General features: G+C 41.0%; 3 protein-coding genes across 3 annotated transcripts; 1 reads left to right on the top strand and 2 right to left on the bottom strand.

The window, feature by feature from the left end:
• The first annotated feature begins 1,822 nt into the window (after nt 1-1,822).
• LOC122786333 (synaptic vesicle glycoprotein 2A-like) lies at nt 1,823-20,617 on the top strand. The gene is given in 14 exon segments (XM_044052565.1): nt 1,823-1,994; nt 6,739-7,481; nt 8,024-8,204; nt 8,824-8,975; nt 9,267-9,400; nt 9,504-9,593; nt 9,716-9,823; nt 10,494-10,582; nt 10,679-10,689; nt 10,692-10,842; nt 10,921-11,054; nt 14,449-14,655; nt 14,748-14,907; nt 15,895-20,617. Coding segments are annotated over 13 exon segments (2,211 nt in total). The 5' UTR covers nt 1,823-1,994; nt 6,739-6,871; the 3' UTR covers nt 16,079-20,617.
• A 991-nt stretch (nt 20,618-21,608) lies between these two features.
• LOC122786334 (cathepsin S-like) lies at nt 21,609-25,273 on the bottom strand. Its single transcript, XM_044052566.1, has 8 exons — nt 24,487-25,273; nt 23,173-23,300; nt 22,887-23,009; nt 22,655-22,804; nt 22,322-22,546; nt 22,067-22,232; nt 21,872-21,974; nt 21,609-21,787 (listed from the first exon to the last, which is right to left on the bottom strand). The coding sequence occupies exons 2-8, from the start codon at nt 23,290-23,292 to the stop codon at nt 21,688-21,690; spliced, it is 987 nt and encodes a 328-aa protein (XP_043908501.1). The 5' UTR covers nt 23,293-23,300; nt 24,487-25,273; the 3' UTR covers nt 21,609-21,687.
• Nucleotides 25,274-25,280: 7 nt separating this feature from the next.
• LOC122786789 (cathepsin K-like) lies at nt 25,281-27,474 on the bottom strand (the record flags this gene model as incomplete). The annotated part of the gene is made up of 3 exons (XM_044053287.1): nt 25,281-26,261; nt 26,364-26,469; nt 27,309-27,474. Coding segments are annotated over 3 exons (372 nt in total), but the record flags the coding sequence as incomplete, so codon positions are not given.
• Between the last annotated feature and the right edge of the window lie 411 nt (nt 27,475-27,885).

Here is a 27,885-nt window from a genome sequence, read left to right as displayed (position 1 = left end):
AAATTAAACAACTGATACAATCAGGTGATTGTACACTTAAACAATCTAAGTATATTTTATCTTCAGTTTTGCACACTTCATCTTTAAGTGTAGTTTACTGTCTCTCACTTCCTGTTCAATGACCAGTATGAAAACATTTGTACAATGTGCTCTCCACTCTTTCTCAAACACTGCAGGCTCTCAGGACAGAGACCAGAACCCAGAGCAGTTTGTTTCATCTCATTATTTATGACTTTGTTCCCCTGAGACTCACACGCTCACACCCAAATCTAATAAACCCTACAGAATATTGTTTTGTAGTACAGCATCAATACGCTCGTAAATGTGGTAACAATGTTGCAGAGCTGAACTGAGCGGCTGCTGGTAGTGTGTGGGGTCTAAATATCTTCAGATATTTTCAGATATCTGAAGATATCTAAATAGTGTTTTTCTTAAGTGATTTGGTTTTATTTTGGAGTAGAATATTTGCTCATTTAGTGCACATTTGCACAACTGTTTTAAAAAGTCCTTAACCGGTCATTAACTGGTTAACTTGTTTAATTCAGGTCTAGTATCACCACACTTTCTGCATGGAGTTGGCATGATCTCTCCGTGTGTGTGTGTGGGTTTTCTCCGGGTTCTCCAGTGTCCCATCACAGTCCAAAAACATGTAAATTGGACATTCTAAATTGACCGTGGGTGTGGATGGTTGTCTGTCTCTATATGTGGACCTGTGATGGACTGGTGTGCCCCACCTTTCACCCCAATGTCAGCTTAGATTGGCACCCTCATGTGTGGAGGATGGAGTGGTATCAACCCCCTCCCCCCCCCAAACCAAATTCAGTTTAGGGCCCCATAAAGGCTTGGGCCGGCCCTGTAATGTTGTAATAAGAATGTAATATTTTATTTCTACAATTCTCATCAATAATAGCTTATTAATGGATAATGTGTGTGTGGGAGTTGAATCTCAAATCTCTGATATGTTGATTATCAAAGTTGATTCACAAACATCTTTTTGTGCAAGTGTGACTCTGGCGATGGAAGCCGGTCATTTTCATTTCCAAGCTCTTACTTTCAAATATCATGTATTATTGTTACTGTCGCCAGTAACACACACTTACTGTTATTACTGCCAGGCTTGATATTACATTAGAAATGAGATGGTATTACAATAATTACCCCCCCATTAAAATGATTAACGTGCTCTCACCATGTTATCACTACACTGAATGTGCAGTGTTGCCGTAGTAATAACCACACTTTACAGGAACTATAGTTTGAGGGCACCATTTATGAATTTCCTTTTATTTCTCACCACATGATCTCAGCTGTCGTTTTTTTTAAAAAAAAATCTCTACGTCACTCAGTGCGCGTGTCAAGAAAGTCTCACGTTTCTTTGTGGCAAGACTTAAATGCAGTGAAGTGGGGGGGACCCGAGTGGTTGTCATGGCAACCGCAGTCAAGTGCGCCTGCACGTGCGTGCACGCAGTTTGATATGTCACGTACGTTCAGACGATTAATCATCTTTCTGTAAAAAATAAATAAAATAAAAAATGTGGGAATAACGTTTTATACATATATATCACGCATGCGCACTATGGTTGTGCTTTCACACACACACACACACACACACCTGATAAGAGTCTTAACGTGTGGAAAAAAAGAGTGCAAGTGAAAACTGAAGGTGCAGATGTGCGCCAAACCTAGGCGTTAATGTGCTCGTGCGCTCGTGTGAGCGTTTGCGTGGGGGAGGGGACTCCTGTCTGTGCATCACTATTGACTGTGTGTGTGTGTGTGTGTGTGTGAGTGAGAGAGAGCGTGTGTGTGAGTGGATGGCGTGGGCTTCTCCTCTCCTCTCTCCAAACCGCACAGCAGCATCATCATCATCACCACTCGCTCCAGAGCAACAGCCTCGTGCGCATCATCACCTCCATCCTCCTTCTCATCCTCATCAGCTCCACCATCTCCAGCCTGAAGAGGGACCACACACCCGCGCGCGCACGCAGGAGTAAAAGGTGAGATTAATAATTCGCCATTTCGTTAGTAGATTATTATTATTCTTGTTATTATGTGTGTGTGTGTGTGGTTTGAATGAAGAAGACGTGATGATGAGGAAGAAGACATGATGGGCGTGTTCTCCTCACACAGCAATTAAGATCGATCCTGTGAATCGAGTCTGTATAATCTAATCCGGGACGTGACGAGCTGCTGCCTGTGATTTCTGAGAATCAACACAGATGACAGGAAGCAGACAATGGGCTCTTCATCAGCTGATTTATATCACAATCCGATTGCGTTCTGTTCCCTGCGTGTGTAAACTGACATGTAAACGACGAGGCCCTTTTTTTCCCCCCTCCTCTCTCACTGGACTGATCCGATCATATTTAATCAGACTGTGCGGTCCTTACACTTAATTGCTACTCGTGAAAAATAACAGTCGTGTAAGAGCTGAGCACAGATGTTGCAGCCTGTCGTTAAAACTGAATGTGGCTGTTATAATCTGATGTGGGTTTTTTGTGGCTGTTATAATCTGATGTGTTTTTTTGGAAGGGGGTGGGGAGTTGTTTGGCTGTGGCTCATATAGTGATATCTTCAGGTGTCCGTGTTTATCCATCACGACTCTTGACTGTAAAAGCTTTATTAGCGCATGTGATGATGTGATGGCTGTCTGCTCTGCTTGGCCTCACAAGGAAGTGGTAAACTGATGCTGATTGATTTTTTTTTTTGAATGAGGGTGGAAAGGGTTTTTTTTTAAAGAGAGGAGGAGGTGGAGAGAGGGAGGGAGATGAGGAGAGAGGGGGGAGAGACCAGGGAGCAATAATTTCCATCCTCCTCATCCTCAGGCCTTCCTCCCCCTCTCCTCTCCTCTGACAGACATGGCCGTGTTTTGCAGGCTGCAGTGGGGCTGAAGAGATGCTGTCAACTCCACAACAGGATGGGTACAGATGAAATGAGGAAGTAGGAGAGGAATCAGAAGAGGCTTGTTTATCTCCAGGGAGATTCTTGTGTCAATTACACAGAATAAAAGGTGCCGAAACGACAGCGGCGTCTGTAAAACAAGACAATCCAAATCTGTCTACATTTGGTGCAGAACAAACACAGAGACAAGAGGTTGAGTAAAATACACATCGAGTAATAATTGGGCATCATAATTAAGGCTTTTGTGTATTTATTTATAGTTCCGGGATTGAAAGAAGCGGCAGGATCTCCAACATTCATGTTAGATTTACAGATTAGAGTAGAAACGGTGCTGTGTTTGCAGGGAAACTGCTCATTTGCTTCCAATTTGTTCATTCCAACCTAGATTCTCATTCATCCAGGTCGTCGTTCTTTAAAGTTACTGCACTTTAGTCCAGTTGCTGTTGATTCTCTGAACTGTGGAGACATCTTTTCAAAGGGATTAAAGGCCCCGAAGAGCAGTATTGATTCACTGTGGTTGACATTTAAAGTTATTCCCACGTGCAGAGTCAGATTATTATTAATCTGGTCTCCTTTGTTGTCCTCAGTGAGCAAACACTGACACAGGTGATGTCAGTCACTCTGGCTATTCCAAAATGTCACAGTTTAGTATCCGAAATGTGAATAACAAAGACATTAATGGCTGGATTCCATTTCGCTGCCTCAGTTTCATTATTAGTCTCCATGCTGCAGAGTCGTACTGAAACTATAATCCGTTGTTAATATTATTAGTAACAGCTGGGCTTTTGCCACCATTTTGCCATCAGGCAAAGTGAAACACGAGTGCAGGTGTGTGTGTGTGTGTGTGTGTGTGTGTGAGCGCCTCTAAATCAAACAGCTCTGTTGTTGTCTTGTTTGCTCAAGGCCCCATATGCTCATATTATTTTAGGCTCATGTGCTTGTGTTTTGCCACTGATACATGGTGATCACAGGCGTGCAAGCGTGTGCTCCCATCTGTGACGTCACTCGGTTAGAATGGCACGGTTCAGCCTGCTCGATCCAGACTGCCCCGGTGTACATATCCCCCTGTCACGCTGACAGCAAATTTAGACATTGAAGAAGAAGAAGACGATGAAGGCTGAGCTCAATTTAATGCCAACAAATGAGTCAAGTGTCACCAGCACAGACTTGAAACTGTTCATTTGATCTATTTCTGGGACTTCACGGCACAGCGTGTGGGGGTTTTCTCTGAGTTCCCCCTCACAGTCCAAAAACATGCAGAGGTTAAGTGAACACTCCATGTCAGCTGGGATTGGCACCAGCTCGCCGTGACCCTCGTGTGGAGGATAAACATAGATTTTTACTTTGGTTTAATGTGTTTATTTGTATCAGGAACAGTGTATAAAACACAGTAGTTTCACTAAATTAATACAGGCTTTGTACCAGATTTAGCGACCAGCTAATTTCCATCTGTTGTCCCCGGGCAGGAGAACAAACACAATTAAATACAGCACACACACACACACACACACACACGCACACACACACACACACACACACAGTGACTGGCATAAGCGTGCTATTATCAGGTGATTTGACAGGTGACAAATTGATTTGTCAAGAAAAGATTTGTAGAAAGAATATAAAAAAACAAGTCAGTAACAGAAAAATAATAATGATTTGTTGCAATCTGAACTGTGTCCTTTATATAAAAGTCATACAGTAAGACTGACGATATTACATCAAATCAGTTAAATTTGGGGTTTGCTGATATTTTTAACACAAACACAAAAATATTTCATTTCTGTTTTCTATTTAACAGTTTCATCATCGAACAGAAAGGTTAACCTGAGGCAAAGTTGTATTAATTTATACTGTATGTCTCAACCTTTTGATCAAGTACTCTCTCTCTCTCTATATATATATAGTTGCAGGTTATTATATATCCTATAATGTCTTACTTTTATGAGCAGATTATGTGTCTCTCACAGAGGACCCTTAACGTCTATACTCAGCAGGCCTATTTCTTTATTTGAGGAAAGGGACAATACATATTAATACACAGTAAATATGCCAGATTATAGCCTGAGGCTAATTGTAATCCCTTGGCAGGTTTATGTTATTAGGGCTAAAAAATAAAAGAGAGCGCTCACATCGATACAAAAGTTACATAAATATACATACACAAAAAAGTGGATGACACAAAGTACAATTTGGGGATTTTAACAACAGTGTTTTTTGGTTCTTTAATCACGTTGGTTTTACTGTTTGGCCTAAATTTATGTACCAAACTCATTTTGAACACACAAAAAAGTCTAATATATTGTAAGATAATGAAGGGATTTGAATAATTCCAGAGTTTGAAGCGTTGGAAACTGGATAATAGATAGAGGAAGGCAACACTGGCTCTATTGTTGCATTGCACGCTGCATATCAGCAAAGAGGAATCCGTCAGGCCTTGTTTTGAAGACGTGGGTCACAGTGAACACTCCGGCGACGCCTGTTGTTTCACTGCACCACAAATTTAAAGTGACACGCTGCAATATTTCACAGTGTATTAACGTGGAGACATGTGGCTGTATATCACCACTGAACTGTACCTGTCGCTGCCTTATGAACGTCCTGATGTGACGCTGCTGCAGACGCATGAATCAGTTTTCCGACTTCTCAATTTCAAGCCTCATTTATTTCTGTACGCAGCGCTGCTAAATCAGCAATCAATCGTTCACTTTTTTCAATTGAGGGATTTATTTATTTGATTAATCCAGGAAGTGAAGATGATGGTTTTCGTCCATACTGACGACGAGTTAAAAAGTTGACACTTTAGTGCAGGACGGGTTGACAAGGGTTATCAGAGGAACAGATAAATACAGTTATCCTAACCTTGCATGTAATCTAAACCGGATCATGATCTCAGTCACAACAGAGTTGAGTCATGCTGATGGCTTTCTCCGCAAACCCCAAAAAAACATCCATTACAAACCACTCTCACTGTTCTCGCCGTTCAAGCCTTGATATCCTGACCCTGTAGTTAGTGCTGGGCTCTGCGCGTGTGACTCAGCAGAGAGGGAGAGAGAGAGAGAGAGAGAGAGAGAGAGAGCACATGCTGCACTGACATGGAGGAAGCAACTGGTGGAGTCAGGGCAGGCATCTTCTGGAGGGTGGTGGTTATTGTGTGATGAAAAAAGGGTGGGGTCAATTATTAGGTCAAAGAAAATGTAGTTGTAAACAGTGGATTATTGAGACGACAGGCCTCCCCCGCTCTTATGTACACGAGAGCTGAATATGTTTCTATGGTAAAGTTTTGTGACTCTGCTGTTTTTTTTGTTTATATTTTTACGCACGCATTTGTAATTGTTTTGTGTCTCTGTGCAGGCATTTTGTGTCTCTTTATAGTCATTTTACATCTGTTGCTGTTTCCGTGCAACTGCTTTGCATCTGAATGGATGTTTTGGAGTCATTTCATGTCTGCAGTGTGCAGTTTGTACATTCTCCCCGTGCGTGTGTGCGTGGGTTTTCTCAGATTACTCCGGCTGCCTCCCACAGTCCAAACACATGCACATTGAGGATTCTAAATTTCCCATAGGTGTGACTGTGTGTGGTGTAACCTGCCTCCTGCCCAGTGTCGGCTCCCCCCTGCAGCCCTCAAAAGTTAAGCAGTAGTTGGCACAGAATGAATGAATGAATGGATGGATGGGTGAAGATTTGCACCAATCCATCGTCTTTCTGAATGCAACTATTGTGGCCATCGTGCATCTCTGTGCTCATTTTACATCTTTTGTGATAGAGGTGTGACCAGAGTGCACTCTTTCACAATTATTACACTGAAAAACCTACTTTCTGTTTTCATTTTCTCTCCAGACACAAGAAGAGTCTGTTGCCTGTCGCGTCAGGTGTGCTGAGAGTCAACTCTTCAGGTCCGTGAACAAACTGAAGCACCGGAACTTTCACACAACCCTTGAGCCCCTTTTGCATCTCCTGAACCTCTGTAAACATGGAGGACGGTTACCAAAACCGGACTGCCTTCATTAAAGGTGCCAAAGACATTGCCAAAGAAGTCAAGCGGCAAGCTTCCAAGAAGGTCGGGCGTTCGGTGGACCGGGTGAGCGACGAGTACAGCAGACGCTCCTACAGTCGTTTCGAAGAGGACGATGATGACGACTACCCGACGCAGGCAAGCCAGGATGGAGGTTACTACCGCGAAGACAGCCAGGCGGCCAATGAAGATGAGGGCGGCCACAGCGACTCCACAGAGGGTCACGATGAGGATGACGAGATCTATGAGGGCGAGTACCAAGGAATCCCCAGGGCTGACTCAGGCAAAGGAAGCCTTGCTGGAGGCCCAGGCACCATCGGTGATGGAGCTCAGCAGTTCAGAGACATCGGGGCGTCTGAGGCCGAGAGGAGGAAGGACCAAGAGGAGCTGGCTCAACAATACGAGACCATCTTGCAAGAATGTGGTCACGGGAAATTCCAGTGGAGCTTGTACTTTGTGCTGGGGTTGGCTCTCATGGCCGATGGCGTTGAGATCTTCGTGGTCGGCTTCGTCCTGCCCAGTGCTGAGAAGGACATGTGTCTGTCTGAACCCAACAAAAGCATGCTAGGTAAGACTGAAAAGACTAGATGTTTGTGGAAAAAGCTGCATTTCCACGAGAAATGTAGCCCCAGGAGCCTTCTTCATTAAAATGAAGAAGGCCCCTGCAGACCATAAAGATAAAGCTATCATAGTCTATCATAAAACTGAAGTTGTTAAATTGTTGTGATATATAATCAGCTGTTCTCAGTGGCCCCCTATGAACTTGAAGCCCAAGGCTTTGCTTGTCCATGAAGAGCAGCTTCACGTTTCTGTTCGTACTGTATCTGCTGTTCCATCCATATTAAATGAGGGTCCACATTAATGTCTCACATTACATTCCTGTTCGTGGACTCAGACTGTAGGTGCACTTGCTGGACACGAGCAGGCGTGTGTAGTATGACCAGGACCTAAGCGTGATCTTTAAAGGTCATAATCAAACAGCAGCAGTGAGACAGAAATACACAATTCAGGAAAGACTCATGAAAAAGAAACATGTCAAATCATTCACAAAATAGTTTCAAAGAAAAAAGGCATTTTGTATTTTAAGTCATTTTCGTTGTTTTTTCTCAGGTCTGATTGTGTATTTCGGGATGATGGTCGGGGCTTTCCTCTGGGGGGCGCTGGCTGACCGGATAGGTCGTCGTCAGTCTCTTCTCATCTCGCTCTCCATCAACAGCGTTTTCTCCTTCTTCTCCTCCTTTGTCCAGGGATACAGCACTTTCCTCTTCTGCAGACTCCTCTCAGGCGTTGGGTAACGGCAAAAAAAAGACTATTTTCTATTCTGACCGGGGCCTTTTAACTCGTGTTTATATTGAGTGCATTCATCGAGCAAGACGACGCAAACATACATAACTGGAAAATCCGGTTAATATAATGAGTAAATGCAAACATGGAAGAACAGAATGACCAGATATCATCGGTAAACATGCATAAATAGTGGCTGAGATAAATACTATTGTACATCTCTGTGTATCAGAACTAGTTATAAATCAGATTGAACCATTTCAGGTTTAACAATGTAATGATAACGATTGTTAAAATAGATGTTTTTGGTATCTGTTCATTCTTTTAATCTCAGTCTTTATTGAACACTTCTCGGGTTTAGTGAGTTGGTAAATTGAGAAGCTGAGGTCATTTCCCTTTACACTCAACTTTGTCATTAAGCTTCTTTTCGGTAAGTTTGGCACCATGGTGATGGAGTAACACAAGTGTGGACACCTTAAAGCTTTGGGAAGCAAATAAAAACAAACTCAGCCTGTGTCTAAACTCAACACTGCAGTTGATCTAGTTTTAACTTGGATTTGAAGTCATTAGCTCATTATTCTGGGACGTCGTCCACTCTTGGCTCAGCTGGCGTCTGATCTTTGCAGGATCGGTGGATCAATTCCCATCGTGTTTTCCTACTATTCCGAATTTCTGTCCCAAGAGAAGCGTGGCGAGCACCTGAGCTGGCTCTGCATGTTCTGGATGATGGGGGGAATATACGCATCTGCTATGGCCTGGGCTATTATCCCACACTATGGTGAGTACAGTAATATATACATGGAATTTCCACTCTTTTTCCACTCTTTTTGTAAGCTTATCTATCTGATTGTTGGCTATTGCTGTTCATATTCTAGGTCTTTTCTTTTGGCAGCAGATGAAGTGTTTGATAGAACTTGTAGGTTTAAGCTCATTTGCTGGTGAATGTCTATCCACAGACCGTGTACTGTGCTTCATAAAGATTTATGCTTTTGGTATATTTGCGGAAAACTGACGTCTTCTTTGAGGTGTGCGGTGATTTCTCTGCGTCGGTTTGCTTTCATCTCCTCAGGTTGGAGTTTCCAGATGGGCTCTGCATATCAGTTCCATAGCTGGCGTGTGTTTGTGTTAGTGTGCGCGTTTCCCTCTGTGGCAGCCATCGCTGCCCTCAACGCCGTGCCAGAGAGCCCGCGCTTCTACTTGGAGGTAAGAGTCAGCTTCATGTCAGGCAGTAATCACTGATTTCACTCATCGTCAGTCCCCTGGGGTTAAAAAACACACATATTTCTATTTTTGTTGAAAAATCCAGAATGGCAAACACGACGAAGGCTGGATGATTCTGAAGCAAGTCCACGACACTAACATGCGGGCGAAGGGATACCCAGAGAAGGTGTTTTCTGTGAGTATCAAACCACAACAGTCACTGGACAAAGTGACCCAGTTATCAGATACATAGAGATCATTTTTGATAGTTTTATTTGTCCGTGCATAACATCTGACTGAACGAACGCCTCTGTCAAGGTCACAACAATCAAGACGGTGAAACAGGTGGACGAGTTGGTGGACACCGGCACTGACACTCCAGTCTGGCAACGCTACAGACTGAAGATTATGAGCCTCTCCCATCAGGTGAGTGCAAATGAGACAGAAAGTGAAACATTACTCACATATACAGTGAGTGAGCAGGATGGACGGGATCAGGAGTGAGTATATTTGAGGGCCAGCTCAGATTGAACGGTTTGGAGATAAAATAAGAGAGAGCAAGGCTCACGGATGTTGTGAAGGAGGACATGAGGACACTTGGTGGAACAGAAGAGGACACGAGGGAGAGGACAAGATGGTGGCAGTGGGGATCTGCTGTGGAAGAGAGAGAGAGAGCGAGTGAAGAACTCTGTGGCCTCCTGTGGGGCTTGTTTGAGTAAATATGAGTTTTATGGCTGTGCAGGTTTTAACAAAAATGTAACCAAGCACCCCGCAGCCTCTTTTATATTCCCCCGTAGAATACGGCTAAATCACTGCTACATGCAGTGCTGCAGTTATTATGCATTTTTTATGAGTTAAAATTATCTTTATGTCGTGTTGTACATTTTTTTGCAGCATCGTGGCGCCAGCGTGGAGCTTGATTTCAAATAGCTTTCAGCCTACCTTCACACACACACACACACACACACGCCTACATCCTCCATCTTCTCAATCTGCTACTGCACCTCCAGCTTAATGGCCACAGAGAAGTAGTGAAAATGTGTACATGTTTTGATGAATCAAAGGAAACCTGTGTTTTCCTGTCCGTGTGTTTCAGATCAGGAACAACATTGTCGCCTGCTTCAGTCCTGAATACAAACGGACAACCTTCATGCTCATGGCTGTTTGGTTTAGCATGTCTTTCAGGTAAACGTAAGACTCACAAAAACTTTGTCAAAGACTCGAGTGAAATCTCCATCCTGACCCGATCTGTTTTTGGACTCGGACTTGTCTAATTTGCAGCTACTACGGTCTGACGTGTGGTTCCCAGACATGATCAAGTACATCCAGAAGCAGGAGTATGACTCAAAGACAAAGACCTTCACCAAGGAGCGAGTGGAGCACGTCACGTTTAACTTCACCCTGGAGAACCAAGTGCATCGTCAAGGACACTACTTCAATGACAAGTAGGCGACCGCAACACAGACGATCTTTCATATATTTGACATAAAACTCAACCCCGAAACGTTTCTCCTGTTCACCAGGTTCCTCAACCTGAAGATGAAATCCATGGTGTTTGAAGACTCCGTGTTTGAGGAGTGCTACTTTGAGGACATCACCTCCACTCACACCTTCTTCAGAAACTGCACCTTTGTCGCCAGTTTGTTCTACAACACAGGTAAATAAATAGCACAGACATGGTGTTTGGTCCCGCCATCTCAACACAGTTATTCTGTTGACACCTGCGTTCACATGACCACTGTGGAGCAGCACATCAATGTGTCATTATTCATTTAGTAGTAGAGTCACTTAGCAGATGTTTAGTCCCATATTTGCCCTGACTCCACCAACCCTGAGAAAACATTTACAAACTTTCTCTAATAATGAAAAGCAAAAAGGGAAATAAAACTCTCTGCAGAGAGCCGTGACACTGAAGCTGTAAAAGGAAAACAATAAGTGAAGAGGCACTGAAGTGCTCCGTGGACCTGAGGGGGTGATCGTCGTGCCGTTACCAACATCACGGTGAAATAATTCACTAAAGTTTCTTTTGCACATTGCGAGGTTGTTGGACGCTCCTGATTTTTATCATTTTTGGCAGCGCCGCTCGCTCCTGCGAGGAGCTGTGGCTTCACCATGGCAACAGCAGCACTGTGTGTGTGTGTGTGTGTGTGTGTGTGTTGTTAAAAGCAGATGATATCGTGACGCCATGTTGCTCGTTGCGCCGAGCAGAGTGTGAAAGAAAACGACAAAAGCGGCTGACTGCGTCAGTGACTCCTGCAGGAAAACAATTCCTGCCTCTGATTGAATATGAAAACAAGGAGAAAAACCATGAAACAGTGCATGTGTTGTTGTTTCAGCTGCAGTTTTAATTGCAGCGATGATCACTGTCACCCCCAGAAAAACATTCATCACTTCAGGTTTAATATGAATTTTTACAAAAAAAAAAATAAAATAAAATCAAAAAGGTCACAGTGCTTCAGCAGCTCTGCCTCCATGGCAACACTTTGATGCAGTATCCTCGGGTAACACTGCAGCAGAACAGTTACCATAGCAATGTAAACAAATTCAGCCCAAGCTTTTTAGAAGGCAGTTTAATTGGATTAGATGTGAGACAGTGTCACACGATGACAGAAGAAAGATGAGAGTGTGTCGAGAATGAGATAATGAAATCCAAAACACTCTCTGAACAAATCTATATGTTCAGATACATTTACATTTACAGATTTGATTTAGTCTGGGTCTTTTATTTTACTGACACTTACTTGTTGATTTAACAATGCCTCAATGATGTCAAAAACAGCAAAGACCTTTATTGCATTTTGCAACCCAGAGTTCACTGGTTACGCGTATGTCCACTCATGTGTGCCATATTTGTCTGTTTCCCTCTGAAATGGAACATTCATTCAATCATTCATTCATTCATCTTCTACCACTTTATCCTCCACCTGAGGGCCACGGGGGGGACGACCCCAAGCTAGTGATTGAGACCTTTAACCCCATAAACCTCCACTCAATCAGTTATTTTTTGCAACCAGTGGAGGCGCCCCCTAGTGGCTATTCAATATACTCTCATTTGCTGCTTGGCTTTAGGAGGGACTAAGACAGGGGTGTCCAAACTTTCATATTTGATAACATGAAGATTAGGCCAATGGTCCTTTTTTTAACAGTAACATTGACATACAAATTTATAAAAATGTGATTTTCATTGTCACAATTATCAATTTTAAATGGAAATGTAAAGAAAAATTGCCTTTCTTTCACATCTAAAGTCAAATAACATAATATGAGACAAAGTGAGTGTATATAGCTGTCTGTTACAGGTGGGTTTCAAACCCAGAACTCTGGTTTTGTTTTAAAGCATAACTCGGCGACATTTGACTAGACGTTTGACATCTCACAAGGGCCGCGATTGGCCCAAAATATACAACTAAGATAGAAGCACTGACTGAAGAATTCACTCTGATTTTGTGAAAACTGCAGCCCTGGTTTGTTGTTAAGAGTTTTCCTACTTGAAACTGTGGTTTATGGTTGCGATTTTCTTCCCCACGAGCCTTTGCATCAACATGTCGGAGAGTCATAACCGGGAAAGACATCTGAGAAGCTGTGCTCTGCTGCCGCTATCATTCCACTTCTGAAGCCTTGACAGATTCCCTCTGAATCTCCCTGCGTCTCCTCTCCAATAATTACAGCTGCAGTAACTCCTCATCAAAGATACGTTATTTTATGTTTGCATAATTTGTTAAAGTTTATGATCACTCAGCACTTTTATGCCCCACTCTGGTTCTTAAAAGTGGTTTTGGTTATTGGAAGCACTTTTTATTGGTGTCTTCAGTAAATCTGTTGCTGATGTCGACGGTGAAGTATAAACAGAGCGTAACAGGCCGCGTAAGAGTGACGAGAAGCTGTCTGACCTCTCCTGACCTCCTCTGTCATCCTCTTTACTTAGTGTATATTTAAAGAAGTCTGGGAGAACAAAAGTGATTGTGTTGGATTCCGTTTTTTGTTTTTTTTCATGTTTAGTCTCAGCCTTAAAGGAATGTTGATTAAAAACAGATGCTGACGGAGGACTGGTCGTGTGGTGGCTGTGCAGATGTCCTGGCTGCGTTCGCCGGGAGATGATTTCATCCCATCTTTTCCTGTTTTAGGAAAAAATAATCATTCATGTGAGACTGTAGGTTTGGCCACAGACGTGAGGAGGAATTCAGTGAAGTCAGATGTTCTCAGGCCCAGAAATATAAAGACATGCTTGTTGCTCTTCCTGTAGTAATGATAGCATAAGAAAAGTAAGTGCACATTGACTGTTCTGACTGTACTTAAAACGAGATTATAATCCATTAACACAGAGACACTTGCAGTGTTAAAGTAAGGCAGTAAGTTTAATATCTAATCAAATGAGATACAAATACAAGTAAAAGAGTTAAAGTGAACCATGGAATAGTATTAGATTGAAAAGATTAGGCGAGCAGTAATCAGCTCTGAAATTAACCGCCAACTGTTCTGATTTCAGCTTCTTAAATGACATTAAATTGCTTCGGGCCTGTGTGAACAAAACATTTTAACATATTAAAGTAATCTGTATATTTAAATTTCTAAATAATAGTTATTTGGTGTTATTCTGGAGTTGAAGATTGCTAATTTAGTGCACATTTACACACAAATTAAAAACTTGATTTACTTGTTTAATTCATGTTCAGTATCAACCCACTTGAATGCAAAAGTGTAAATTAATATTAGGACACTTATATTAACAGGTACTGCCCTCTAAAGTAAAAAAAAAAAAAAACCCAGATAAGAGTGACTGATAACATTCGTATCAATAAAGTGATTTGGGAACGGTGTCATTGTGAGGTTATGGAAACAGTGATTCACATTTTTATCATTTTTCTGTACATGCTATGGACCAAACAACAGATTGATTCATGGAGAAAATAATCACGAGGAAAACAATCATTAGTTGCAGAGCTGTCTGCATGGCTGCATACAGACACAGCTGTATTCCATAATAAGACATACGTATTATGGGCAAAGTAACTCATTTTATTTTAACATGTTCTCTTTTCTCTGTTTACCAGACTTGTTCAAATACAGGTTTGTCGACTGTAAACTGCTCAACAGCTCATTTATCCACAACAAGGAGGGCTGCATTCTGGACTTCAGCGACGACTTCAACAATGCCTACATGATATACTTTGTCAACTTCCTCGGCACGTTGGCGGTGTTGCCTGGCAACATCGTCTCGGCTCTGTTAATGGACAAAATTGGCCGTTTAAGGATGTTGGGTGAGTGAGTGTCATCGCCGCAGATTGTTCACTTGCAATCAGAGAGAGGGCGATTTGAACTTAATGTGGTTGTCGTCGTTCTCTCCAAACAGCGGGATCCAGCATCATATCCTGTGTCAGCTGTTTCTTCCTGATGTTCGGCAACAGTGAGTCGGGAATGATCGCCCTCCTGTGTCTGTTTGGCGGCATCAGCATCGCTTCGTGGAACGCGCTGGATGTGATAACAGTGGAGCTCTACCCGTCTGATAAGAGGTAACATGAGAGCAGCTTTTCCTAAAACAGATATAATACTGTCAATGTGCTGAATCATGACGAGAACTAAATCTTTAGATTTTTTGTTTAAGAGTCGAGGTCAGCATGCAACATGGAGTTTAATGATTTGCCAGTCTATACATTGTTTTTTTTTTAATTTAAAATAGTTTCCTGTGCAGGTGCAGTTGTTTCTCTTTGACCTCTGCAATGTAACTTTTTTTCCAGATTTACGTGTCTGTGCAGATGTAGATTCCACATTTAATGTCGGTGCAGGTGAAGCTTATGAGGATATAGAAGAAGGTTTATTTGGTGGAGAGTGACTCCCACAATTCTTCTCACTTGAAGTACATTTGGCAATTTTAATGAAGTAATGTAACTTTATCCTCCACATGAGGGTCGCGAGGGGTCACTGTGCCAATCTCAGCTGACATAGGGCGAAAGGCGAGGTCACACCCTGGGACAGGTCGTCTGTCCATCACATGGGCACAAAGAGACAAACAACCATTCACTCGCACACCTACGGTCAATTTAGAGTGTCCATTTTACTTAATACCCATATTGCATGTTTTTGGACTGTGGGAGGAAACCGGAGAACCCGGAGGAAACCACGCACACATGGGGAGAACATGCAAACTCCATACAGAACGGCCCTTGTTCTGAGTGGGTCATGAACCCCGGGTCTTCCTGCTGCAAAGGCACGAGTGTTAACCACTGCACCAACCGTGTGGCCCTCATCTTGGTCCATTTAAGTTTTATTGATCATTTAAAGGTTAATCTATGTGAAATATTCTTTTCTAGTTTGATCATTATAGATACACTCTTTTGCCAGGTCTTAATTACTGGAAACACGTGTCATGTTATTGTCTCCTCTGACATGTTTCACCTCATAAATGCCTGTTTATATTCTTAGTACCAACACACACACACACACAGAGCAGCAGCTTAATTGTGTTCATCCCTCTCTTCTTTTTTCTTTTTTCTTTTAAGGACCACAGCGTTCGGCTTCCTGAATGCTCTCTGTAAGGTGGCGGCCGTCCTGGGCATCAGCATCTTCCAGTCATTTGTCGGCATCACCAAGGCCGTACCCATCATATTTGCCGCTGGCGCGCTCGCTGCAGGTAGTTTCCTTGCAACCAAGTTGCCTGAAACACGAGGCCAAGTGTTGCAGTAAAAGAGATGGCCAGCAGTGGGCAGCAGAGTACAGCTGGAGTGTGTTTGACAAACCAGAGAGATTCAGCGCTGCCCCATTGCACACCAAGAGAATAGACTGCCATCCCATTGTAAGCCCAGAATCCTTTGAAATATGGATCGAGTCTTTCAAAGTCCAAACAGACCCACAGAGATTAACAGAAGAGCACACAGATGTAGAAATAAACACCTTAATTCAGCTGTGCTGTCAGGTTTGATCTGATCTTTAACAAAAGTGTGCTATCGACAGGGTGAAGTGGAAATGTGCTGTTAGGATAAAAATGCCCACAGTGAAAAGACAGAGTGGTCAAATGAAACAGAAAAAAAAGCCATTTCTGGAGGAACGTGTGACAAAATTTCATCCATGTTTGTGACTGTTTTTCTTTGTCATCTGTCAGTCACCGGCTTTCAGTGCTGCTTTTTACTCACACTCGGATGCTCATAGATGTGTTCGTAGATTTCCCTTTGAAAAGACCGTAAATATTAACTCACAGGTTGATTACGTTTCTCTAAAAGCACCAACGACCCTTCGCCACCCGCTGAGCACTGCAGATTTCTACTACATTACATAAAAAGAAGACTGGAACCAGACACAGAAAGTTTCATTCGTCCTGGTTCAGTCTCTTCTTAAAAAGCTCAAAACATATAGTTGAAGTTACATTTCACAGGATTCTCAGTCGTAAATGGGACTCGTTCCTCTGTGTTCAGTGTTTTCCCTCCCTGTCGTTGAACCCTCCGGCTGTCGCAGTCTTCTGATCGTCACAGGGACAGCTGTGGGACGGATTTGTGCTGTATTTAACGTGAGAGCAGATACACAAGTGTAATATTTGCTGAATAATTTGCACGAGTGTGTTTTATGTCAGTGTGTTTGTGTGTGTGTGTGTGTGTAAAAGTACACATGTGGGAAAGTGTGATTCATCCCTGTAGACGTCAACATTTCATGCAGATCAGACTAATTACCTTTTGTTAATCAAATCAAATGATTTGATGATTTGACGCAGTAGCTCAGGTGTAGTATGAATACTCAAGTACGTCTACAGCTAATATCATTTTAGCACCACTGTACCACATTAGTGAACCGGCAGGTTATTGATTAGCCTTATAATGAAAAAAGTCACAAGAGTGTTAGAGTTCATGTTTGACTGTGGTTAAAAGTCAAAGTCATATCACGAGATTTTTCCAAAGCGACTTTGTGTTAAGATTTATGCTTTGTTGACGTAGAGGGGTTGTGTTTTGGTTTTCACTTTGACAAAAACGACACAGTTTACCCTCTTAAATGTCCCTTGTGCCCCCTAGAGGTCATGATATGACTTTATTGGCTTTGTAAGCACAAACAGGACCAAAAGAAGAAAAAGTCTGATTAAATCAGGTACAGAGGCACAAAGAGAAAAAACAGACTATGAAAAGAAATTCATTTTTAAGGGCTTAAATGAGTTTGGTCACTGCCTCCACATCATATCACAAAAAGTGAAATCTTTTACAGTGCTTCTGCATAGTACTGTTAAAAACTCTTTGAACTAAATTAGACCGAATCACCCTAAAAGGGAAGCTAAACGAGTTACTTACCTCACTACTTCACTATCATTTCTCCAAAGGTATACATTAATATGTGTGCTGACAATCAGTGAGTGAGTACATGTGTGCAGTGTGTTGACTATGGATACATGTGTGTGTGTGTGTGGGAGAGAGACACAGAGAGACGTTTTGTTATTGGAATTGTTGGACATTGGACATTTTAAGAAGTTCTTTTCACTTTTTAATTTGTTAGCTTAGCTTAGCCTGAAAGAGGGGCAAACGGCTAGCCTGGCTCTTCGCAAACATTAGCAAACAACTAACAACAACTTTTTAGTTGACTTTTTGATATCTGTGCACATTAAAGAGAGATGTTGATTGATATTGTCACATATTGGCAGAGAAATGCTGTTTTACCCAGGTTTTACACAAAGCTAACTCACGGCTAACTTCAGCTTCATATTCAGCTTGTTGTAAAGCAGGGGTCTCAAACTCAGCATGTCCATGTGGGCCCCATAATGATATTAATCATAATAATAACAATAATAATAATAACAATAATAATAATAATAATAATAACAATAATAACAATAATGCATTTTATTTATAAGCACCTTTCCAACATTCCAGGACACTTTACAAAGACAAACAATGATAAAAATAGACAACAGGACGACAGTAAAGCAGACAATGGAGTGAAATTATAGAGAGTAGGCTATTTTGAAGAGGTGGGATTTGAGTCTGGATTTGAGTCTGGATTTGAAGAGGGGAAGAGAGTCAGAGTTGTGGATTCCAGAGATGGTGCTGAGGCGGGCGGAGGGCACAGTGAGGAGGATTTGAGGAGGAGGATCTGAGGGAGCGGGAGGAGGTGGTGATGTGGAGGAGGCCGAAGAGACACGGAGGGGCGAGGTTGTGGATGGCCTTCAAAGCATACAGGAGTATGCTTTGTTTGAATTGAATTCTGAAATTAACCGGGAGCCAGTAGGATGTAGGGTTGGGGTGATGTGGTGGAATGAGGGGGTTCTGGTGATGATCTCTGGACCAGGCCCTCCAGGCCATATCATGTGGCCCACCACTTAAAATCGAGTGATAATGGAATTAATTCTGTATGTTTTTATTTTCTTTAGTAATAGATTCATTTTGCATTTTGTAATTGTGAACAATATATCATTCCATATCAACACGGACACTTTTATTTTGAAATTCTGTGAAACATCTATTATTGCGATTGCGTATTTTGTGATATTATTTTAAAGACATCTGACTAGACTCTATGCTCAGTGGCCCCAAGGTCATTTGCGTTTGAGAGCCCTCTTGTGGTATCAATTTTCATTTAACTCTCAAACGAGAGTATTTTCCCAAATGTCTTATCTATTCCTTTAATGTTGTCACTCTGAGAATGAAGTCTCTCTTTTTGCTGATTGCGTGCAGAGTCTTGCGAGTGTGCTGTGACTGTGAACGACTTTGTTCCATCGTGTTCATGCGTGCGAGGCTGTCTGGATGTCGTTGCCGTGCGCATGTGTGCATGCGTGTATAAGCTGACTGTAAATCGTCTGTCACATATTTTTCTACTTTTTTCTGTTGCGGTACTTTCATCCCTGTGATGAATACAGCTCAGATGGGGACCACGGAAATATATTTAGACAAGAGGAAGAAAAAAAAACCCGACAAACATCCTAATGCAATATATGCAGTGCAGACTTTATTGTGTTGTTCTTCATTATGGACTCTGGTGCTCTTTTGCTGGAACAATTCAGTCTTTCAAACAAATCCCACGAGAGATAACTAACCCTGGAGATAACATGCGGTCTGTTCTTCCGGTTTAGAAACACGATAATAGGATCACATCTTAAATTAAGACGACTCCACCCTCCAACCCTTCTGTATTCAACCAATTGTGACGCATGTTTGTAACGTATTGTCTGACTTTTTGGACGTCCTGTATGCCAGCTGTTTTTGTCTAAAGCAAGAACTTGTGTTTTCATTGTTGTATGATGACATAGATTTGTTGCTTGCAGTGATTGTTCTTAATCAAAGTGGGGTTAAAATTGGTAAAACTTGAGTATGTGTTCATGAAAGTACGTTAGTGGTGACTGTGACTCCTTGTTTACCTTGGACCCAGGTAACTTTTTGAATATATTCATATATAAATATAAACTGTATATGCCTGAATTTCTGAGGAAGACGCTTTTACTTCGTGCAATTCGTCTTGCAGAGGTACAAGATATAGCTGTGGAAGGAAAAAAATGGGGCTAATGCACTGAGTGAAGGGAGCTGAAAATGAGCGTCAATTAATCAACCGATTTGAAGGAAACGTGTTTGTCCCCGTGAGTCCATAAAAAGGGAGAGAGCCGAAAGCAATTAAGCGGAGGCTTTCTCTGAGGAAACGGGAATATTAAACTCAAAAGGACCAACTCGCCAAAAGAACATCCTATGTCAAATTGAAGCTCCTGTCCAAAAATGTTAACTATGTAATGTTAATGTGTAAAGGTTTATATTCCTACATACAGATATTAGATATATATAAACTATCAAAGGGTTATTGGTTTGAGTTTTATCTCTAATGATAATGGCAGTGGTGGTAGGTGGTCAATACAGCTAATTCAGCCTGAAGACTTCCCCTAATGATGATAAAGTGGTGGTCTGATAAAGGGGATGGAGGACTTTTTAATGGCATGGTTTGTGATCTTCTCAACTCTTAAGAGCACACAGATCACTCCCGAATGAATCAGGACCGACCCATGCCAGAAAACAACTCCTTCATCTGCTCAGGACTGAACAGTGTCGTCTGGACCGAACGAAGGAGTTTGTGTTATGTTTTTTCAAATTTTCTTTACTTTGACTCTGACCTGTTTATGAAATGATTTCAAGTTCTACTCTAAATGTGAGTTAAATTCAAAAATCAGTGTACTGTGTGTAGGAACTGTAGATGTTTGTATGTGTAAGTATGGAATTTGTGGAACAAAAGATCAAGGAAAACAATTCCTAAAAATATGACACAAAAAATCTATGGCGTGTTGTCTTTGTGTTTTTGTAAATGAAGACTGAAACTCTTGGTGAATTCGGTATTTATTACTTCTGGATATTGAGAATATTTTAGTGATGCTGAAAAGGTGCTGTACATTAATTTATGTGAGAGTTGTTCATTAAGCTGGGATTTGCACTTCAGTGCCATTTGCCCAGAGACAATGATAAATCGTCATGGAAATAAAACTTGGAAGAAAAGAAGTCATTGTTTGCATTACAGGGCATGACATCTATTCAACTGTAAATCACATTTGTCTTCTAAAATAAGTATTGACTGAAATGGTTCTAGACCTTTTGATCCACTGCTCTGATCACAACCACAGTGTAGGATGTGTGGTGTTAATTAGTGAAATTGCTCCATTTGTGACTTCAGCAAATATCAGGCAGTCATTTTGGGAGAATCATTTGAAGAGCCTCTTTGCACAGCAGCCATTTTGAGCAGTTTTTGCTGGAAAGGCATGCTGGTTCAGGACAATGAACCAGCATGCACCTTGAAATTGAAGTAAAATGGAACTTGGCCATCACTAATTTGATGATTTGCCCCTGTGGTTTTCAAAATGGCTGCTGTACAAAATGGCCCAATGGTTTTTGTCATACCAAAAACTACTGTTTACTACTGCAAAAACTAGTATTTCCCAACTTGTTCTCCCCTGATGCCCTACACCAGGGTTTCTCAATCCTGGTGCTGGACATCAGAGGACCCTCTTCTCAGGTGTGTTGGAGCAGGGAAGCCTCAAAAACATGCAGGGGCAGTAGGTCCCCAGGGTCAGTAGGTCCCCAGGACCAGGATGGAGAAACCCTACCGTATCAGACACGTTTAACAATGAAGCTGGAATTGATCCTATTTAGGTTTGGTCACCATTTGAAAAGGCAGCTGCTAGCTCTATAAAAATGCATGCACGTCCCAAAACTGCAAAGAAGATCTAAGGAATGTCAACTTTAAGATTTAAAAGTTAATTACCCAAATCCATTAATCTGATTTCAATCAAATGTTTTATTCTTTACAGTCATTTATGAATTTTACATCTTAAGTTACATTAAAAGACCTGTTGATCACATGACGGGGTAACAAGCATAGAGAGCGATGCCACACTGGTTGCGTCTGTTCCGAGCCATCTTGATGTAGCCTTCCTCTCCATATTTTACACCCCAACTACAAATGAAGCACATTAATAAATCAAGAAAATCCCCCAAAAAATTTTTCTAAATTTTCTAAATTAAAATTTTAAAGACCAACCTGTTTTTGACCAGCCAGTAATCATGTCCTTGGTCCCTGCCATAGCCCACAGCCAGCACACCATGGTTCACATTGTGAGTGCATTTGCGGTCCGTGTACACACCTGTTCATCCAAACAGGTGAGTAAAAAAAAGTAATCAAAGATAACGCACTTTCTTTCAGACTAATATTAAACTTGAGGTGGTTAACCCTCACCGTGTCGGTAGAAGACAAATTTTGGCCTGGAAGCATCAATCGCAACAGAAATGGGGCCAATTTTAGCCAAAGCTGTTTTTAACGCAGACTCATCGCCCTCTGGTAGCAAGACATAGCTGGAGCAGCTAGCTGCATGATCCTGTGAGTTATACTTACATTTACCACGCTGAAATCCAGAGTAATAGGAAGCAGAGTTACTGTATGCACAGCATTGACCACAGTTAAGATGCAGTTACTGTTGACCATTGGACCCACCTTGCCAGTATAGGGGTAGACTTTATCAGAGGCAATACCTTTGTTTTTAATGACATACTGGAAGGCATTGATCATGAAGCCACCATTGCAACCATGGTTCCCATATTTTACAGAGCAATCAACCAGATTCTGAGGACTGAGGGACTTCAGGACTCCAGTAGTCTTCTTCAGTTGCCCCTCCAGAGCTCCAACTGCACTGAATGCCCAGCAAGAGCCACAAGAACCCTAGAAATTGAAATGATTCAGTAATGACATAGTTCAGATTTCTAAAAATATCTATCCATCTATCTATCTATCTATTTCCAGCTTTTCATTGTTGATGTGACACTTTACCTGCATTTTCACCTCAGTTACCATGGATGTATCCCTCCAGTCCAGTGACACTGGTAGAGAAGAACTGGTGTCACTGAAGTTGGATGGATTCCTCTCCAGGTCAGATGGCACAACAGTGCCCGTTAGTGTTGCCATGATCTCCTCAATCGTCTACAAAACAGTGGTAAGTCAATCCCAATAATTAAGAGCCCAAAACAGTGGGGGTAAAAACATCCATAACTAGTACACTCACCAGGTCTCCTAAGTGATTCATTGCTAGTTCATAGGTATGTAAACCCAGCGATGCTTCCAGGTTGTGTAGATTAATCATTTCCAGGTTATCTTCCCAGATCTGCCTGCGACCCAACTCTTCAATCTGGATCACAGAATATAACATTCACAAATATTTAACAGCTACATTCATTGACGTTGTGGCACAGGGAATCCATAATATTCCTCAAGATGGAAAAATGTGCCGCGTGCCAACAGAGAAATGTGATTACTTGGTTATGAGTTAATGGCTAATTTAGACCTTTTACCTCATAGGAGTACAATTTCTGATGCATCTTTTTCCATAGCGCCCAGTGTTCATCCAGTTGTGAGCTGATGGCAGCCACTGCAAACCTACACAAGATGGTGAAAAGCAGGTTGCGCAGCATGTCTGGATCTGGGTGTGGAAGAGGAGTCAGTGGAAAGAAGCAGACTGCAGTGAACGGTCAGAAACTAGTGAAACATACTTCAGTAAATGAATGTATTTGCAGATTAACCTGTTCAGCCCTGACGCCTATAAAGACATACCCAAAGTAAATTAATAGCTCCACAATTTTAAATGTCCATATGTGTGTTCTTGGTGTCTAAGGACATCTGGGACAGCAGAGAACTTATAACAAGTGATAGAAATAGTGTCTGTTACTATGCCTGAGTAAATTTGAGTAAACCACAACAGATGCCATTAATCCCCTTGAGCAACTCCTTGACTACAAATATACCAAATGTGAGATTCAGTAGCTTCTCCACTTTCAAAAAGGACTACACTGCATCATTCATCTAATCTGACATTCCAAATGAATGTCAGATTCATTTCCAAAAGAAAGATTAAAAGTCCTTTCTAAACATTCATTTTTGCACTTAAATACACAGTCAGAGTTATTTTGCAAGTATTAGGGTCTTAAAGTTGAGCAACAGTTAAAGAGAACACATTTTTACAATGGTTTAATAGCAGATGAATACAATAGTAGTTTTCTACTTAAAGGGTTATGGTTTGCATTACGGTGCAGAATGCAGAGGTGGGGCATTAAAGAACTTCAATTTTGATTACAATTTGATTGTTTAATAGTCAATGTTTAGTCCCCTTCCTTCACACTACCAGCATTTGAAATGGCTGACGCTAGATCCATCTCATCCATTACACGTCCCACTTGTTCAACATTTTAAATATTTGGACACATCTTAAAATCTACATTCTCATTTCACACCCTCCTGGGGAACATTGGGTTACATTTTAAATGTCACAGCACATTTTAGGATGAGTCACATCAGCCTGGTAATGTGAACACAGCCTAAACTGTCAGGACAGTGAGCCAGACAGCTCTACCCTAAAACTCAATCTTTTCTTAAGAGGGTTATTTACACCTCCTTTCCCTACAGTGGCATGACAAAATGTCTGCCATGAAAAAGGACCTAGTGTGTGCACAGCAGTCAGCTTCCAAATGTTGGGCTTAATATAGCTTTTCCACAGCAGCTTAAGTGGCTTAAAAACCAAAATGCTGCATTGAAAAGTTCCTCACTGTGATGACGGAGATGAATAAGGTACATTTAAAAAAAAAAAAAAGAAAAACAACAACATGGCCTACCTGGAGCAGACAACCTGAAAAACAACCTGAGCTGAATCTAGAAGAATCTTCATTTATCAGCCTCTCACTCTCATCACACCTGCAGCTCATTAACTCACTGATTTCTGGCCACTTCAGTGCAGTGGAAAACCAGTGTCTCTTGATGGGGTGACTGCCTGAATGAATCTAAACCCAATATTCAATCTCATTTAGTTCTTTTATTTTTTTTCCCCCTCTCACCAGGCCCTGAGGGAAATCTCTGGCTTTTCAGCAGTTAAATGCTGCACTTTGTTCACCAGCTGGATGCTATCTGCTGCAGTTAGTCAGCACTAATGCCTTTACTAGTATTATAGGCTGCTTTCACTCAAAGTGCTACCGGTTTAATGGCTGCTAATTCAAGTAATATACTGCTTTTACACGACTTCCCGTGGTTTTAGTGGATGAAATGACTCGGAATTCTAAAGGGTTGTTTTCTTCTTAGTGCTTTTAAAATAATCACACAACTGTTTGTGCCACCTGCAGAGAAACATCGTGGGATGTGAGGAGAATATCAAGGAAGAATGACACGAACATAAATACAGCAGGTAACATATACAACATATACAATACTGTTATCCATCAGAAAGAGAAGCATTACAATCCAGTATATTAATTTATGTATTTAGCAATACAAGTATTTTGAAATAATATTCATATTAACTTAGAAGCAGTAAAATTAAAAACAACTGTTCATTGTGAGTGTGATCTATAATATCTGCAGAGGTGGAAAGTAATGAATCACATTTACTCGTGTTACTGTAATTGAGTAGGTTTTTTGTGTACTTGTACTTTTTAAAACGTGTCACTTTACTTTTACTTAAGTATGTCTTTTGAAAGTAATTTACTTCACTACGCTTTGAATCACATATTTTACAGAGTACAAAAATGTTGGCCTGAATTTAAAAAATAAATAAATAAATAAAACATAAATAAATCACGCACTGGAAACTTTGGATGATAAGGACAGATGAGTGAATGATGATGACAGATGAGTGAATGATGAGGACAGGTGAACTGGCGTTAATTGAGGTCCCTGAGTGTGTGAGAAAGTTAAAGTATTTGTGACCTTTGACCCATTTTGACTGATGCATTCTGTGTATGTACAGATTTGCCTTTAATTAAAAACAATTCATGTGACATTTGTGTCCCCTTGTCCTTTTTGCAAGACACAACCTTGTTAAAAAAGTAACGAAGTAACTTTCACTAAAGTAAAATGTTCTAGCTTGAGTAAGTTTTTAGATCAGTACTTTTACTTGTAGTAAAATGTTATGAAAATAGTGGCACTTTTACTTGAGTGGAATATTTCAGGATTCTTTCCACCTCTGAAAATCTGTTGTGATTTGGAGTTAGTGGGTGATATTATGATTTAAAAAAACATTTATTTTTATATTCAAAATATGAAATACTAAGATCCAATAAAATCGAGGTGTGTCCCGTGTGTCTATGGTAGTTGTTTGGAGTCAGTCGGTTCTTTGAAGTGCAACTGACTGAATATCTGTAGAATATTCAAACAGGATTTATCGCCACCAGTTTGCAATGGTAACAAACACTTAAAATACACATATATAAATATATAAAATACAATGTAACAGAGGAACAGTTTGGTGAAATATCCTCATGTGTTGTGTTTTTGACATTCACAGTTCTGGTGGTGTTTTCACAGTGTTGGGTAAACTGCAAAGCTGGCGATGCCACAGAGGTTATTTTTATTCTTTGCCAGTCGTATAAAGCCTTCCTCTCCCCATGCAGTTCCCCAACTGAAAACACACACACAAACAGAAAAGGTTTAATATGTAACATTATCACATTTCTTCTCACAGATGAGATGGGGTTTTGAACCGTCAAAAGGGAGCTGTCACCTGTTTTTTATGAGCCAGTATTCTTGTCCCCTGTCCGTGCCATAGCCCACAAGTAGAACGGCATGATTTATAAACCTTGGGTTGCAGCCAGAGGCGTTGTATAAACCTAAAAGATTTAAAAAGCTCAGTATCATGTCAGCGTGAATGAGGGAGATCATAACATGTCTTTGACTCTGTCATTGCTGATGTCTGACACAGGAGTTTTCTCAGATTCCAAAAAAGCATCCAAACTCAAAATATGTTAAAATCTGAACATGTGATTGATAACATTCACTTTGACACATTCGCAATAGTCCAAAATTGAACACATTTTTTTTCCCTCATTCCTTCCTTCATAAGTACATTTTGGGATGAATATAAATACTTTGATAAAAATGTTTTAAAGCCCTTTAATACAGGGTCTGCAGAGGACATCACATTGTAACACACATACAGTATGTAAAGGAAAATAACGATTGTGTTAAACTTTGCATTTCCCTTAACCCTTAGAACACAGAGCATGTCAGTTGCTTTTTTCCATTACTGTGTTAAAACATTCAGTATACAGAGGCTATAAGAATGTGCAATTTAAAGTGTCTTATATCCTTGATTTCAACACAACCTAGAGACAATCTGATGGAAAACAAAAAAAATTTCACCAACTATATAAACACACCTGAGAAAAAAAGTAATCAAAATGTTCATAACTCATAAAAAATAAATCATAACCTTGACACAATGACACGTTAAAAAAAATATGAATATAAATGTGACCTATTAACCCCCTATTTTCACAGCAAATTATCATGGGTGCCTGTGCCGCATAAGAACTAAGGGTTAATAGCATAGATACTTTAAATATTATTATTTTTTACTACTTTACTTTTTTTTTTTACTTTAACTTAAAATAAAAGAATGCCATGACAAAAGTGATATGTAATCATTTACTCAGAAACACAGCCTCACCTCCTCTGTACAGATGGAAGGACGGTAACATGGCATTCACAGCCACAGCCACGGGTCCCACTGATGCCACCGCAGCCTGTAGAGTGCGCTCATCTCCCTGAGGAAGGATGTGAAACCTGGAACAGTGTCCAGCTTTTCCTTTGACGGAGTAATGACATTTCCCATCCTACAAACAGAAATACGATCATTCTTTGCGTTCTTTAATTTCACATCAGTGTAATTTACAGTTTTTCTTAGATTCCCTCTTCCCTCATGTATGATGTTCAGGGGGCAAATTTATCATAGACTGAGACAAGTTTTTATTTAATTTGCAAACTTAATGGTATTTATTGGGGTTCAAGTCTAGGACAGCCGTATATTTAGTCATAATATAGTATGTCGTCCAAAATTGCCCAGAAATGTCATAGTATAGTATGTCGTCCAAAATCAGTCAAAAAGTCACACTGTAGTATGTCATCCAAAATCACCCAAAAATGTCATAGTATAGCATGTCGTCCAAAATCGGTCAAAAAAGTCATAGTATAGTATGTCCTCCAAAATCACCAAAAAATGTCATAGTATAGTATGTCGTCCAAAA

This window comes from Solea senegalensis, linkage group LG20 (assembly GCF_019176455.1).
Source record: "Solea senegalensis isolate Sse05_10M linkage group LG20, IFAPA_SoseM_1, whole genome shotgun sequence".
NCBI classification, from domain to species: domain Eukaryota; kingdom Metazoa; phylum Chordata; class Actinopteri; order Pleuronectiformes; family Soleidae; genus Solea; species Solea senegalensis.
Note: the sequence above shows the minus strand (reverse complement) of the source record. Positions and strands in the feature narration are given on the sequence as shown.